The following is a 15,737-nucleotide window of genomic DNA, read 5'->3' on the forward strand; positions in this document are numbered from 1 at the left end:
TTATTATTATTATTACTATTATTATTATTATTATTATTATTATAGCATTAGTGTTTAGCAATAATTTCGCAACAGATATTGGTAATGGCTAATGAATAAATAAGTGTCATTAACTCAATGAGTTAATGAGAAATATTTATTCAGTTAACACCAATGTACAAAACTTGTTGTGCTGTACGCCCTCCTGAAATCCTCTTATTAAATTCAGTTTCAATTCATTTATTTCAATCACAATTCATAAGTCATAAACCAAGTAAAGAATAAAATATTTAGTGTCAACGATTCTTGACAAAAGCCAAAATGGTGGTAAGGAGTCAAGGACTCCCCTCATATCTGTAAGTTTAATATGGGAACAATACCTAAAATATTAAGAATAAGTTAGTCACTTGAACTGGTGGCTAGTATTCATCTTCCTTAACATTATTATAATTTATGATAATTTATGTAAATGTTATTGTTATTCCAACAATAGAAATGGTTGAATCTTTAAAAGCTGCAACAATTACGACCTACTACAGCAACTGTTATGGCGACTCTTATAAGCTAACATCTTTTCAATCTGTTGATAGATGTCAGTGAACTTTTAGCAAATTAAAGTCTGATTTCAACTTTAGATTAAATCCTGATATAAATGAACTTCCATCTTGGAGGATTCCATTTCATTCACTAAAATTGTAATCAGTGATGTGGAATATGGTTGATGTGATCCTGAAAAAACTTGATGGGATCCTGACAGCTACACAGACTTTATGTACTTTTCAAAATTGGTCCTTTATCTTTATAGAGTCTAAAGATACATTCAGTAGAACTAAAGATTTTATTCTCAGGCTCCAAACAAACTCAGTTTTTCATCAAAAGTTTGAAATTATTTCTGAACAAACTACAATGGCAATTTAACGGGGTTTTTTTTAATTTTTAAAAAGACACCTTTCATTCAGTTTACCAATATAATTGTAGCATGGCCTCCCCCAGCTGTCTCTTTGCCAGAATTTGTTAACTCATGAGAAACTATAAACCACATTCCAGTTCAGTCCTACTGGAAGGCACCTTGGCCAAATGTCTTCTGCTTATAACCTTGGACTCTGTGTGTGTGTGTGTGTGTGTGTGTGTGTGTGTGTTTTCCCCCATTTGACAATTGATACTGGCTTTTTTATATGCCAGTGACTCAGCAGTTTGGCAAAAGGTATCAGACTTTAAAAAACACATAATGGAATTGCTTTCTTTGACTGAAAATTTTCAAGGTGGTGCCCCAGCATGACCACATTCCAATGACTGAAACAAGGAAAAGAAGATAAAGATGAAAAGCGAAACAGTTTCCAGACATCTTACTCGAGCAAAGTTTGGCTGCATCCACAGTTCAGGCAGGGCTGAGATCCCATGAGAAGTTGAGACCAAGTCTTCTAACGTTTCTTGGAAGGATTTCGTGCTTATGAAACCCAACGGAGCCACAAGCTGGAACTGGAAGCAAACAAGTTATTCAACTTCAGCAATAATTAAATGACATCACACAGAATGGGAAAAAGAGTTTCTACACTGAGCCGTGTCTCAAAGACAAGAGAAAAAGTAAGAAAGTTGTTTGGTTTTTAAAGACTAAAATATTTTAAGCATTCACAGACCAAAGTTTTTGGAACTCTACTGGTTATGATGACAAGTATTCCAGTTGAGCCAATCAACAGAACAGCCTGGTCGAAAAATTAATCTGCAAGTGGCTGAGTGCTCCACAGTCACACGTACCCCTTAGTGTGATTCTCAGGGGGATTCAGTGAGACACAGAATATGACAACGCTGGCCCCTTTGAATTACTGGTACAACTCTGTCAGCTGAGTGGACTGGAGCAACATGAAATCAAGGGCACAACGCATTGCCAGGAATCAAACTCATGACCTTGCAATTGTAAGCCAAATATCCGAACCCACTGCACCATGCACCTCCTGCAATAAAGGCAAGCTCTTTTGCAGAAGGTGCAGTCTCTGCACAGCAACACCTGCACCAAACAAATAATCCTTTACACTCAATGAATATATCAATGTTCATTTTAAAACTTCTTTTTCTTCTTCCTTTTTTTTTTTCATAGATGAAGAGGAAGGCCATTTCTCATCAGTAACAAAGGCTTTCTTTTGATCACTAATTGCACAGGATTTTTAATGACTGTTTCTAATTACTTTGGAAAAAACTAACATTAAGGATGACAGAATGTTAGTTAAAAGGATCTGATTGAAGACCACCTGTTAATGAGACTCAGGTGAATGTTTATGCATACTTTCATATTTAAACCTTACGCTTGGATCTGTGCATTTGAGACACAGGGACCAAGTTAACTCATTTTTGGTAACAAGGTACCTTCTAGAATTTTTCCACATTTCCTATGATGTAGTACGCATATTTTATCTCTACTGGCTAAGAGAAAGAAGTCACAAGAACTGATTTGCATATGATTAGCAAATAACATCATCAGTAAAAATTTAATCAGTGCAGTGAGGGTTAAGATAAAAAGATATTTCTAGGAAATATTGTTTGGAGCAATCAACTACACGCTATCTGGGTTTTTGAATTTATCAGAATGAATATTGTAATGAACTAGATGACAACTGAAGAGATTAAGAGGTGGAGTTTGAATGGCGGTGATCTTGGGTTTGGTAAAGAAGTTAGGTCATAGAGCAGGGGAGGGTCAGAAATGGTATCAGGTGCTGACTCAGTGGAGAAGGAAATGGTGTTTTGTTGAAGATGTAAGAGATGCTAATAAAAAAGAAAGAATTATTTTTTCCAGCTGATAATGATTTTGGATGAGAAATATGAGAACTGGTTGGTGTTAAGGATGTACGGTTATGGAAAAAAGATTCATGCTTTAAAGGAGAAATTATTCTGAGAAGCTATCTCCATAAAAACAAATAAATTCATTCAATGATAACAAACATTAAAAGATGATTCAAAAATAATTACTGAATGAGAAAACGATAATATTAATCAATGATTAATATTATTTTAATAATTCCAAGCAGGGTAGACAATTCCAGTTATGTTTCAGTCCTATTAGGTCTTTTCAGTGAAACAGATTTCACCAGAGAAATGATGTGAAAATTGTTAAGTAAATGTTGCATTAATTATGCTAACACTGAGTTAACTACTGTTGTTTCATGCTGGTGACATCTCTCAATATTTTATTCCCTAAAATATAAACACGGTTGAAGAAACCCTGTCAAACATTGGAGTGTGCAGGTGGGACAACATGAGATTCTCTGACTTATCAAGAAGGGCAAACAAGTAATTACTCCAAATAAGTAATCACTTAAACTGTGATAGTCTATCCTACACATGCCACCGCCACCACCACCTCTCTCTACAATTCATTGTTTCTCTCTCTCTCTCTCTCTCTCTCTCTCTTTCTCTCTCCTCATCCTGTAAACTGTTCTCATGCAAAATCTAAAGATATAATTCAAAAGAAAAAGGAAAATTCTTCTCAAGACATTTGGACTCACCTGTGTTAAGAATGCTGATAACTGAACACATGTCATTTGATTGTTATGGTATTCTGTAAACTCTGGGATTGGCTCTGGAGTGGTGTGCTTCAGTGTCAGATATTCCTGGCAATAATCAATAACGACCCAATTATTATTTATTATTCTACAATAGAGAAACCTATAAGAAAGTTATATATAATACTCGCAGGACTCATGCAAATTCCATAGAATGGAAAAAAAAAATTAAGACGACCTGTTTGAGAAAGAAAAGATGATTTGCATTTTCATAGTTTAGCTTTCTTTAAATATTCTTGAAGTTCTTCATCTACATCCATTTCCTCATGTCTCCATCAGAGGAAAATGGACATTAAATGTTGAGGTTGACGGTGATGAATATAATAACAATTCAACTTACTTCATCAATATAAAAGTCTCCATTATCGAGTATAATTTCTTTCTGGAGTTTATCACCATTTTCAATTGCATTTTTCATCAATGATGCCATTACGTCGATACTAAAATAAATATATTTTTTTAAAAATTTAGTAATAATTAGCTCTCGGTCAATCATTTTTTTAACTGCATCTCATATGGGAGTAAAATTTTCAACAGAAAATCACAAAATGAGAACATAAGAATGGAAAATCAGGAAAATATTTTGAACAAATGAAATAGTTTTACCTTTTTATTTGTGTCAGAAATCGAGACCCTATCCAGTCTTGTATAGGTTTATAAGTATCTTCAGCAGATCTCTTGAGTTCTTTAAAAACATGGCTCATGCTGTGAAGTTTAAGTAATCCCAGCCGACGCCTTACAGCTGCTTCTGAAGACAAAATATAAGTTCCTTATCAATATTCTTAACATACAATGTTTCCATTCAAATTCTGAAGGTAAGAAACAAGTTTTTTTCATTTAGATTATCAAGTTTCTTACTCATTAAAAATATTAAAGAAAAAAAATTCCAAAATTACAGAAAGTGACACATTTTTTTTTTCTCATTATTTGTAATTTGTATTTTGCTGATTTTGGTAGAAGACAAATGACAGAAAGTCAAATAAAAGTCGGAATTGGAGAGTTGGGGGGGGGGGGCAAAGAGAAAGCATTTCAAAATGAAATACATCAAGTGATGTTTTCTTGAGAAACAACAGAATCAGATAAAGAGAAGAGGCGAACATTAGATACACAAATTGAATTCCACAATAAGAGTAGCCAAGGTAAATGAAATTAAGTAGCCAGTATTGATTACACAGAATTAAGCTGTCAAAAAATCTAATTCACTCGTCTGCTTCCAATATTTGTTTTTCAAAAATGTTTTAACATTAAGCAACACATAATTTGATTTGATAACTTGCCCAAGTTCAACAAAGTAATCACAAGAGTATGAGGTTTTTCGATTTATTACCTTTACAAAATGATCATTAGCAAAGATTTTCATTCATCTCAGCCAGCTTCAAGGCCTCTATTAGGTTTTTGCTAACATATTTCTTATCTGTTTGTGCATGCGTTTCACTTGGTATATATGTACATGCTTGTATGCATGTGTGCATTTGTGTGTGTGTGTATAATGTATATAAATATGTATATAAATATATACATACATATATGAGTGCATGTATGTGCATATATGTGTGTGTGTGTGTTAAATTGGAACGCAAATCTTATATTTCAAGATGGGAAACAAAACAAATGCTTCTTTGGTCGTAATTGGTATATTTAATCAAGGTAATATTTCCTCTAATTATTGATAACATAATCCTAATATATCTGGGAAATTATTGATCCCTCAGGCATAAAATTCTTCAGATTTCAAAGCAAAGAACCATTCAGCAAGATTTTTAACCTCTTCACAATTAATAAATATCTTCTCCTCTAAATAATGTTGCAATGATCTAAAAAGATGATGGTCAGACAGAGAAAGGTCAGAAGAATAAGGAGCACGGCACAAAACTTCCATATTTAGGGGCCATAGATCTTTTCCTAAGTGACCTGGGCAATATGTGGTGTGGCATTATAATGTCACAGCAACACTCCTTTAAGATTGACCAATGATGGCTGCTTTTTCTGCAAATGCTGTCTGATGCTTCCAATTGATGACAATATTTTCTTTGCATTAACTGTCTTGTTTTGGTTTAACATTTCATGAGAGACGACACCCTTCATATCATACCAAAGACAGAGCATTACCTTTTTCTGCTGTGGCCCTGGTTTGGAAATAGATTCTCCTTTTTTTCATTAGGAGCTGTCCATTGTCATTTTCATTGGATATTATAATAAAGAACTCACTTTTCATCAATTATAATGATTCTATCCAGGAAAGGTTTGGTTGCAAGTCAACTCTTCAATGACAAACATAGGGGAACTCTTTGATTAAGCTGAGAAACTGTCATATGATGAGGGAGCCACTGACCAAATTTAGACACATTTCCTTGTTCATGAAAGTGTTTTAAGATTGAAATGTGACTTGCTAATTCCTAATTCTCATGCAGCTTGCTTCGGATTTTCCTCAACTATGGTTTTCAGGTGCTCAATATTAACAGAAGTTGGTCGTTCAAACAGCAAGAGAGCTGTGAGAGAAGAAAATTCCCAAGTGAAACTGGCCAAAATGTTTATTTGTGGGTGTAAGACTTTCAGAAAATGAATGTTTCAAATTTTGGCACAAGGCAAGCAATTTCAGGGGAGGAGGTAAGTTGATTACATCGACCCCCTCCCCCCTCCCCAGTACCTGACTGGTACTAAGTTTATCAACCCCAAAAGGACTAAAGGCAAAGTCAATGACTTTGGTAGAATTTGAACTCAGAACATTTTCTTGAAAGAAATGCTGCCAAGCAGTTTTGCCAACATACAAACAAGTCTGCCAGCTTGCGACCTTAGATCTTCATATAACAAGGACTGTGAAATCTGCTGTCACACAACGTTTGCTTTGGCTCATAACATCCATTTCTCATTTTCTCTCTCTGCTTCTCACTCTCTCTCTCTCTTTGTGTGTGTGTATGCATGTGCATACACACTCATATACACATGTGCAAATACAGCAACAGTATTTTCTGTGTCTCCATGTCTCTCCTATCTCCCCCATTTTCATTTCCCAAAACCATCGTTAAAAACATTTTAGTTAACTTATTAAGCTACCATTGTTGAAACGAAGAAATTTCTTATTTTAAAAAAAAGTAACTTATAACAAAAAGAAAGAAGAAAAACGAATTCAGATTCATAAAGATCTGTTCAGAAAACTTACAAATAAATATCAGGTTTCTCCCTTTTTTACTTTCCTTGACTTAATTCAAAAAACAAGAAATCTCATCAATCAATCTCTGCCAGCAACTCATCTCCCTCCAGAACTCTCTCTCTCTCTCTCTCTCTCTCTCTCTCTCTCTCTCTCTCTCTCTCTCCCTCTCCCTCTCTCTCTCTCTCTCTCTATGTCAATCTATTTAACCTTTCCTTCTTTTTATATTTTCATACTCTCTTTCTCTCTCTTTTCCTTCCTTCTCTCTTTTGCTTCTTTAGTCTTTCTTACCTCTCTCTTCCTCTCTCACTTTCCCTCTTCTGCTATCCTTCTCTCTTTTTCCTATCTCTTTCACTTTCTTTCTCTTTTTCTGTCTTTCTCTCTTACTTTTTCTCATGTTTTCTTTCTTGTCTTCTTCCTCTCCTTCTTTGTCCCCTCCCCACCACACACAAATCTTCCAGATTGTTGGGTGCCATTTGTCCACCCCAGTTCCTTCCCTTCCATCACCTCAGAAAGATAGTCGACCCATTCATTTGTTACAGTCATTTTAAAGAAATCTGCTTCCGTCACTTTCATAAAACAGGTAAAAATCACTGGACATTTCTTTGGATTTCCCATGTCAACCTGCAACCATCCAATACAGATCTTCCAATCCTTCTAAGGTGGCATCCCTTTCCTATCAGATCTGCACAGCAAAGCTTCCTCCTAAATGTGGCATTTATCTCTTTACTATAGTCATCGTCGTCGTCATCATCATTTAACGTCCATTTTCCATGCTGGTATGGGTTGGACGGTTTGGCCAGAGCTGACCAAGCTCCATGTCCACTTTGGCATGGTTTCTACGGCTGGATGCCCTTCCTAACACCAACCACTGGTTGCTTCTATACAGCACCACTGGCCTGAGTGTTTTACACAGCACTAGTACAGGTGTCATTTATGTGGCACCATCAACTACGAACCTGCAAGATTAGGAATGCCCAGCTGGAGAGGGATGCAGGGAAAGACAACCACGATTTTACTGAGCTTGATTTGTCTTCTCAAGCACAGCAAACTGCCAGGAATCTCGATTCCTGGTCATCCCCTTTGTGAGGTGCAACATCTGAAGATCCCTGTAATGTTGGCAAATAATAAGTTGTACTGCCATTAGTGCTGTTCCACATTTGTAAACATATCATAAATGCTATATACAGGTGAGGCTATGAGGTGCCTCAAATGACCACACACACATATAACAGTTTCCATCAACCAAATCCATTCACAAGTCAACCTGGAGCTATAGTAGAAGACAACACAGTGGAACTGAACCTGGAACCATGTGGTTGAGAAGCAAGCTTCTTACCACACAGCCATGCCTGTACCTCCAACACCAATATCAATAATATAAATACTGTGCTACAACAGCAGAGAATTGTATAGAAACATTAGATGAGAAATATAATGGAAGCAAACCGTTCTGATAAATGATATAATATTACATTAAGAGTAAATGAAATATCCTGATAAATGATACATTATATTATAGGAGGCCCATTAACAATGGATACTGGACGCTACAAACACCAATATAACTACAAAATGCTTTTTAGATTTTAAAAAAAAACATTAAACCATAAAAATCAATGATTGGAAATCTATTTAAAGAAAAAACTAAAAGTCAGTGAGTCTGATGAAGATTAATAGAACAAATAAAGTTGAATATTTTGTTTGTAGAGTAAGAGAGATTATTAGTGAGTATACAATGGAAAGAGAATGCTACTAAAAGACTGTCACAAAAGAGGAAAAGAAAACATGTATACACACACACACTTTCTTTCTTTCTCTCCCACATCTTTCAATCTATCTACCTTTCTGTTTCTCTATGTATATGTATCTATCTCACTGTCTCCCCTTTTCTCTCTCTCTATCTATCTGGCTGTCCAGCTATCTATCTATCTATCTATCTATCTATCTATCTATCTATCTATCTATCTATATATATATATATATATATATATATATAAGCGTCCACTAACCAGTCCTGCTACTAATTTCTTCCACTACGTCATACACACATACACACACACAAACACACTAACAGATAAACCACCAAACCATGCACACACACACACACACATACATACATACATACGCACACACACGTTCTGTTATCACACACACACTCGCAGACTCCCGCACACGCACAGATATTCATCTCCCTTTTTCACTCTCCTGTCTTAGAAAGAACTTTTCCCCCACCACCTCCTCTTCCGGTCTTTTCACAATGTAACCTCGTGGGCATCGGTACCATTTTCCTCTTTCTCCATTCTTCCATTCTCCGAACTTTCCATCTTTCCGACGAAGGACTATGCCCGAAACGTCATACACTCTTTCTTTCCTTTCCTGAGCGTCCAATAACACTATCCATATCACGTCCTCACTTTGTTGTTTTTTTGTTATTGTTTTTTTGAACTTATATATATATATATATATATATTATATATATATCTGTCTATTTAACTATATAACTATGTCTGCCTCTCCTCTGCTCTCTCTCTCTTTCTCTCTAGCCTTCTTTCTCTACCAATAAATCCACTTTGCAAAGTGATGTTTCATTGGCAAACTAAAATCTTGATAAACAGTAAAAACTTCCTTCATTTCAAACCTTTAACTTTTATGCATGAAACAAAATGATTTTGTTATTTTTTATAAACTCTGACAGTTAATCAGATTTAAAATTATCCTCAATGATGAAAGATTGGAATATATCTGTCAAAAGTAGCTCAATGGAAGGTTTAAAAGATCTTAGCATCACTTTTATAATTGAAAAAGGTGAATCTCAATCCTGGAATTCTTATTTAATTATCAGTTAATTAGCTGCATTCCTTTCATGTGCAAGCTGTTGGGAAAATGGTTGAACTTCATTTTATCATCTTCATGAATATTTTCCATTTCAATAAAATTGACAAACTCCAAAGCAATCAAATATGAAAATGGAAACATTTGCAACACCATTAACCAGAGTATATAAGACAGACGGGGAAATGTGAGAAGGGCCGCCATTCAGATTTTCTACTGTTGGATGGATTTGTGGCATTCGGTATAGTGGTTTGATGCATGTATGGCTCTGTGGTTAAGAAGTTTGGTTCCCAATCACATGGTTTCAGGTTCAGTCCCACTGCATGGCATGTAGGGCAAGTGTCTTTCCACTATAGCCTAAAGTTGACCAAAAAACTTGCTAGACTGGAACTGTAAGAAGTCTGTTATATGTAGGAACATATTTCCTGTATTTCTGAGGAGTAGGGAACCACCCTTTAACCACTATTGTTTCCAGGTTTACTCTGACCCAAAGTAGTGGCACCTGCCAGGGTCCTAGCTGTGGATTAGGGCTTGCCTACCTATGCATGTAAAGATTGGAACCAGCAGACTCCCTGGAAGAAACCTTCATGGTTCAACGACAGGGAGGCAGCTGCAGAAATGCATTGTGGAGTGCATACAGCAAGATTAAAGCAAGCAAGACAACTTGGTCACCCACTGCATCCATTTCCATTCCCAGTTGTCTTGACCTGGTCTTGTCACTGGGTTGAAGATGGTCACAGGTGACAACGGTCAACTGACATCGGGGAATAGTTGTAAATGAGTACTTTTACATGTCACTGGCCACAAGTGAGGTCACCAAGTACTTCACTAGTAGTGCTGCTGAAACACACTATCCAGTAATTATGAGTGCAACATATTAACCACTAAGCCACATGCCTATATATATATACATGCATATATATATATACATATATACATACATATATATATATATATATATATATATATATATATATATATATATATATATATATATATATTTATTTATTTATAAATACTTACATACATATATAGTCCAAGTCATGCCAACATGGAACATGGACATTAAACAATGATGATGATGATGATGATGATGATGATGATGATATTTCTCAGCAGTTAGAAAGGATTAAATTATAAGAAACTTTACAGAAATTTTGCTATTACCTTCTTCCTCAACAGCAAAATAATATTCTTTTCTTAATTTTTCTTTCCGAAGTTTTTGTACTTCTTCTTCTTCAGTCAATTCTAAAATAAATAAAACACAATTATATATAAACAAAAAGAAAAGGTTCTCATGTAACTCTAACGATTATCTTCCATGTATGTTAATGACTTTCAAGTTTCTACAAAAATACATGAGACACACACATATTGATTTTAAACAGATATAACTGAACTACATTTTATCCAATTTTAGATATATTTTCCTTTGTTGTACCAGTTTGAGAAGGGTTTTACCATTTTCAGGCATGGAACTGTTCTGGGAGCAAGTATTACATTATTACACACTTTGGTTTCCACTGACTTCTTCACAATATTTTTCCTGCTTAGAAATCAATATTTATCTTAGAAAACCGATATTTTTCTCTGACATGGTACCAGCTTTCCAATATCTTACACACTAGATATCTCTTAACTACTAAACTATTCCCTAATGTTGTTGTTGTTGTTATGTTTTTTTTTTATTGTATTCCAATACCAGCTGTTCACTAACAAGGGATATGAGGCAACACCCCTTATTTTTCAAGCACCCTCTGAAGTATTTGAGCTGTTCAAAGCATTACTATTTTCTGCTAGTACTCCACCCATATTTCAACCCCTATTTGTTCAATATACTTCTCAAGATATTCAATCACTGTTTCTAAGGCTCTGACAATTATTGGTTGGTGGCTACTACCTTTTTTTCAATGACCACAACTGCTTTACCTCCCAAGCTAACCTGTCATATCTAATGACTTTTATTCCCTTCTTTATCACATATTTTGTTATCAGCTGAACATGTTATATCAATGATCCAGCATTGTTTGCTTTACATCTCAATCATAACAAAATAACATTTCCTACTCTCTATCGCATGGTCACACTGAATCATAAAGTTCCTCAGGATTTTTGCATTATCATTTACGAGAATGCCAGTGGGTTTATGTCTGTACCACTTTTCTGCTTTGTCAAGCCCATACTTGTTGCAAATAGACTATCTTTGCTATGTTGTCATCCTGCCTCTTATATTCTTCCTAAGCTAGTGGTGTACATTGACTGATAATATTAGGTTGAGGGAAAAGTTCGTGTGCCGAACATATGCCGAAAGTTGTGCCATCAATGCTGAAATTTACTGTGAGCAACTTGATCAAATCTATGATGCACTGGTTTAAAAGGACCCAAGACTTGTTCATTGAAAATGCGCTTTGTTTCAACAAGACAATGCAAAACTGCATACCACCAGAAAGACCAGCAACTAGATATATATGTATATGTATATAGTTGAAATTTACAGAAAAACAGAAAGATGAAGACAGGTGTATAAACAACAAGCAGGTGTATTAGTTTAATGCTCAGGAAGTGAGCAAGTCTTTTACATTTCGAGCCTACGCTCTTCAACAGAAAGGAACAGGAGGAAATAAAGAGAGAGAGAATTAAAAAACTTGCGGATTTAGCAGTCAATCACATATACATTTATATATATATATATATATATATATATATATATATATATATATATACATTGATATATATATATATATATATATATATATATTGACGATATAGATATTTAGAATAACAATTATTTATCTACTTTACACTTTTATTTATGGAAGAATTCAGAAATGACATTTTTGCAGACATTAAGATCTAGTATCATAAGTTTTAAATTTTCCACTAAAATTTCAATTGAACTTTTATAAGAAGATTGATAAAAATTACTTTTGCATTCTTATGTAATTATCGAAAATGTTAAGGTTATTCATTAGTGCTAAGAAGCAGCAGCAATATACATTGGAGATTTGATGGGATTTTTCTTATTAACCTCATTATTTAGTACTTGATGCAGATACCAAATATTTCAACATGAAAATATTGAAAAATAAATAAATGAATGAAAATTCAAATTATTCCATTGAAAGAATAAATGGTTCCAATGGGAATTTGATTATTCACTGAATGTAATTCTGACTCGCAGCTTTTTTTTTTTTGTTAGATTAAAGATTTTTGTGGCTGATATCTTTTTCTCACTTCTTGACAAGAACGAGATATGTAAGAGATATGTAATGGTAAAGCAGAAAGAATCTGATATGAAATCAATATTCTGTAGTTTTTAATGGCAGGCATTGCTTAGTTTCGACGAGTTTAGTTGCCTCTTTTGGGGATTTTTGTTTCATTGTCATTGCAAAGTAAAAAGAAGAATTCTTCAACAGCTCGCATTTACAATGTCAAATTGATAGGAAAAAGACCCAGATTCAAGAACTAAGAACATAAAAATAATCTGAGCAGAAAACAATTCCTTTTCAATAGTCAACATCTAGATTTCCAAAATGATGTAAGAGTTTCTGATGTTAGAGGAGGAAGAGGAGGAGGCTCTAACATCTACAAAATAAAACATTTAAGTTTTTATTGGCAATACAAAATACAAAACGATTATTTATCGAAATAACAAAAAAAGGTTCATTACTAAACTCTACAAATGAAAATAATAGAGAGCTCTGGTTGTTGGCTAACTTTTGGCAGAATGGAGCATGGCGGCGGCGGGAGGGGGGGGGCGTTGATACTCAAAACATGGGTTGAAGAAAAAAACAAAAAGAAATCCTTGAAAAGAGAGTTAATTAATCAGACCCAAATTAAGCAGTGCTGACGCTATTAAAAGTTGGATTTATCATGTTCTGTCTTTTATTGATGATAATTGGGTGAAGAAATGTTGAAGAATTCAACTTGAAGAAGTGTGAAGGAAATAGAAAGCGTGAAGAAGAAGTGCTGGAGGTTGATCTCAAGGTTTCTGAAGCTCAAAGAAAATGACGACCACAAATAAAGGGTGGGACACTGAGTTGGAGAAGACCAGTCCTACGCACGTATGCTGAAATATGGGTCAGAAAACAACGAGAATGGTGGTGGTGGTGGTGCTGCTGCTGGGGATGATGATGATGATGATGGTGGCAATGGTGGTGGTGATGATAATCATCATCATCATCATTATGGTAGTGACAAGAACAATATCACATTGTGAAAATTGTTTAAAAAAAGCGTATTATGACAAGCAGAAATCTTATTCTAAAATACATGACAGAATTATATTTAGTGAACCATTTATAATTCCTTTTCGAACTACTTATTCCTGGAATGAAATCATTTCAATTTTTCAATTCAATTTAATATTAAATTATTCTCTTTATGCACCAACTTAGAAATAATAAAATTCCATTGAATTTCCATACGACATTAATGCCGGTTCCTAGAATTCATTCTTGCAACACTGCCATTGACTCTCAGAGTTTTTGCTTTAAAATTCTATCTATTCTAAGTGAGTTGTCTTTTAGCAAATATTTCCAAATAACAATCCTTTCTAATATAGGCACAAAGCCTGAAATTTTGGTGGAGAGGGGACCCAGTTGATTCCATTGATTCCCAAAAGGATAAAAGCAAAGTCCATCTCAGCAGAATTTGAACTTAGAATATAAACACGGATGTAATCCTCCAGTCGGCTAATTTTTCTGTTTTCTAGATTTTGTGGGGAGGGGGACAGTCAATCACATCAACCCATTACTCAACAGGTACTTAATTTATCAACCCCAAAAAGATGAAAGGCAAAGTCGAACTTGACGGAATTTGAACTCAGAACATAGCGACAGGGGAAATACTGCCAAGCATTTCACCCGGCGTGCTAACAATTCTGCCAGCTCGCTGCCTTAATAATAATAATAATAATAATAATAATAATAATAATAATAATAATAATAATAATAATAATAATAATAATAATAATAATAATAATAATAATGATGATGATGATGATGATGATGATAGATGGCTAGTACTTTATTTTATTGCCCCAGAAAGGATGAAAGACTCAGTTGACTTTAGCAGGATTTGAACTCAAGATGTGAAGAGTTGGAACAAATACAGCAAAGCAATTTGCTCCAGTATTCCCCCAATTCTGACAATTTGTTGCCTAATAATAATAATAATGATTTTCCTTTTACTATATTGTTATAAAAGTCAAAATCAATATGAATAGTGCAGAAAAGTTATCTAAATTCCTATGTGTGTTATCTGCATAATGTACTTATTCCCAACAATAGTTCTGAGATAAAACAAATATATTCACTGCCTTGCTGGGATTGGATTTTTATAAGATTTTCATATGTACTTAACACACACACACACATAAAATATATAAAACAAATTTCGCTTGCCATATATTTTATTTTTTCCCTATTTTTCAGAAGTTCTGTGATTTTTTTTTTCCAAATTAGATTTACTTTTGAGTTTCTTTTGTCTTTCCTCATTAATTTTTAAATATTTTGTTATTTGCAATAATTTCTATAATTTTCAAGAATGCAACAACTGATGTCTTTAGGTTACCAGTTCACACCTTACAAGAGGCATTCATTATCTCCTCAATAACAGACTGAACTCTACATAATTCTTACCAACCCATTCACCCATTCCAAGAGCTTGCACTTCCCTGGCACAGAGCTCTCAGGGTCACACTGAGGCATACAAGCTGTAACAAGGACTGGATCCTGTCGTGGACTGTAACCCTGTGTATTCCTAAAAAAAGATGGACAGTCATGGTTGGAATGCCTTTGTTCATAAGTCTGTCTGCTCAACGAAGGCTAAACAACAACCACTCCCTGGATTCGTAGCCATTGTGTCCTTAAAAGGGATTAGAGTATCAATATTCCTTAGGAACGCATTGTAAGTGTTAAACTCTATGCATTGATATTTAATTCTGTCTGCTTAAGGGCTCCTGATTAATAAGGAAACAATTTAATGATTATCTGCTTTGCTTTGGTCTTAATTATAGAAACGGTTAATGACTCGAGACACAATTCAAAACATGTTCATTACGCAACTATTAACGAACGTTGTGTTATGTCCAGCGATTGTAATTATTTGAAAAGAAAGGTTATAGTTGGACAGGAATAACTATCAAAGTGTGGCTGTGTTATTAAGAGGTTGGCTAGACAACCACAAAGCTCCAAGTTCAATTCCACTACATAGTTTAT

General features: G+C 34.6%; 1 protein-coding gene across 1 annotated transcript in view; it reads right to left on the bottom strand.

The window, feature by feature from the left end:
* LOC106875922 (sperm flagella and cilia-associated protein 2) overlaps window positions 1-15,737 on the bottom strand; it is a 103,197-nt gene that overhangs the window by 15,287 nt on the left and 72,173 nt on the right. The window contains exons 30-34 of the mRNA XM_014924237.3: window positions 10,684-10,764; window positions 4,140-4,281; window positions 3,874-3,973; window positions 3,477-3,581; window positions 1,330-1,458 (exon numbers count right to left, since the gene is read on the bottom strand). Coding sequence (XP_014779723.1) covers window positions 1,330-1,458; window positions 3,477-3,581; window positions 3,874-3,973; window positions 4,140-4,281; window positions 10,684-10,764 — 557 coding nt within the window. The remainder of the gene's footprint in view (window positions 1-1,329; window positions 1,459-3,476; window positions 3,582-3,873; window positions 3,974-4,139; window positions 4,282-10,683; window positions 10,765-15,737) is intronic.

This window comes from Octopus bimaculoides, chromosome 18 (assembly GCF_046866305.1).
Source record: "Octopus bimaculoides isolate indiv1 chromosome 18, ASM4686630v1, whole genome shotgun sequence".
In the NCBI taxonomy this organism is placed as follows: domain Eukaryota; kingdom Metazoa; phylum Mollusca; class Cephalopoda; order Octopoda; family Octopodidae; genus Octopus; species Octopus bimaculoides.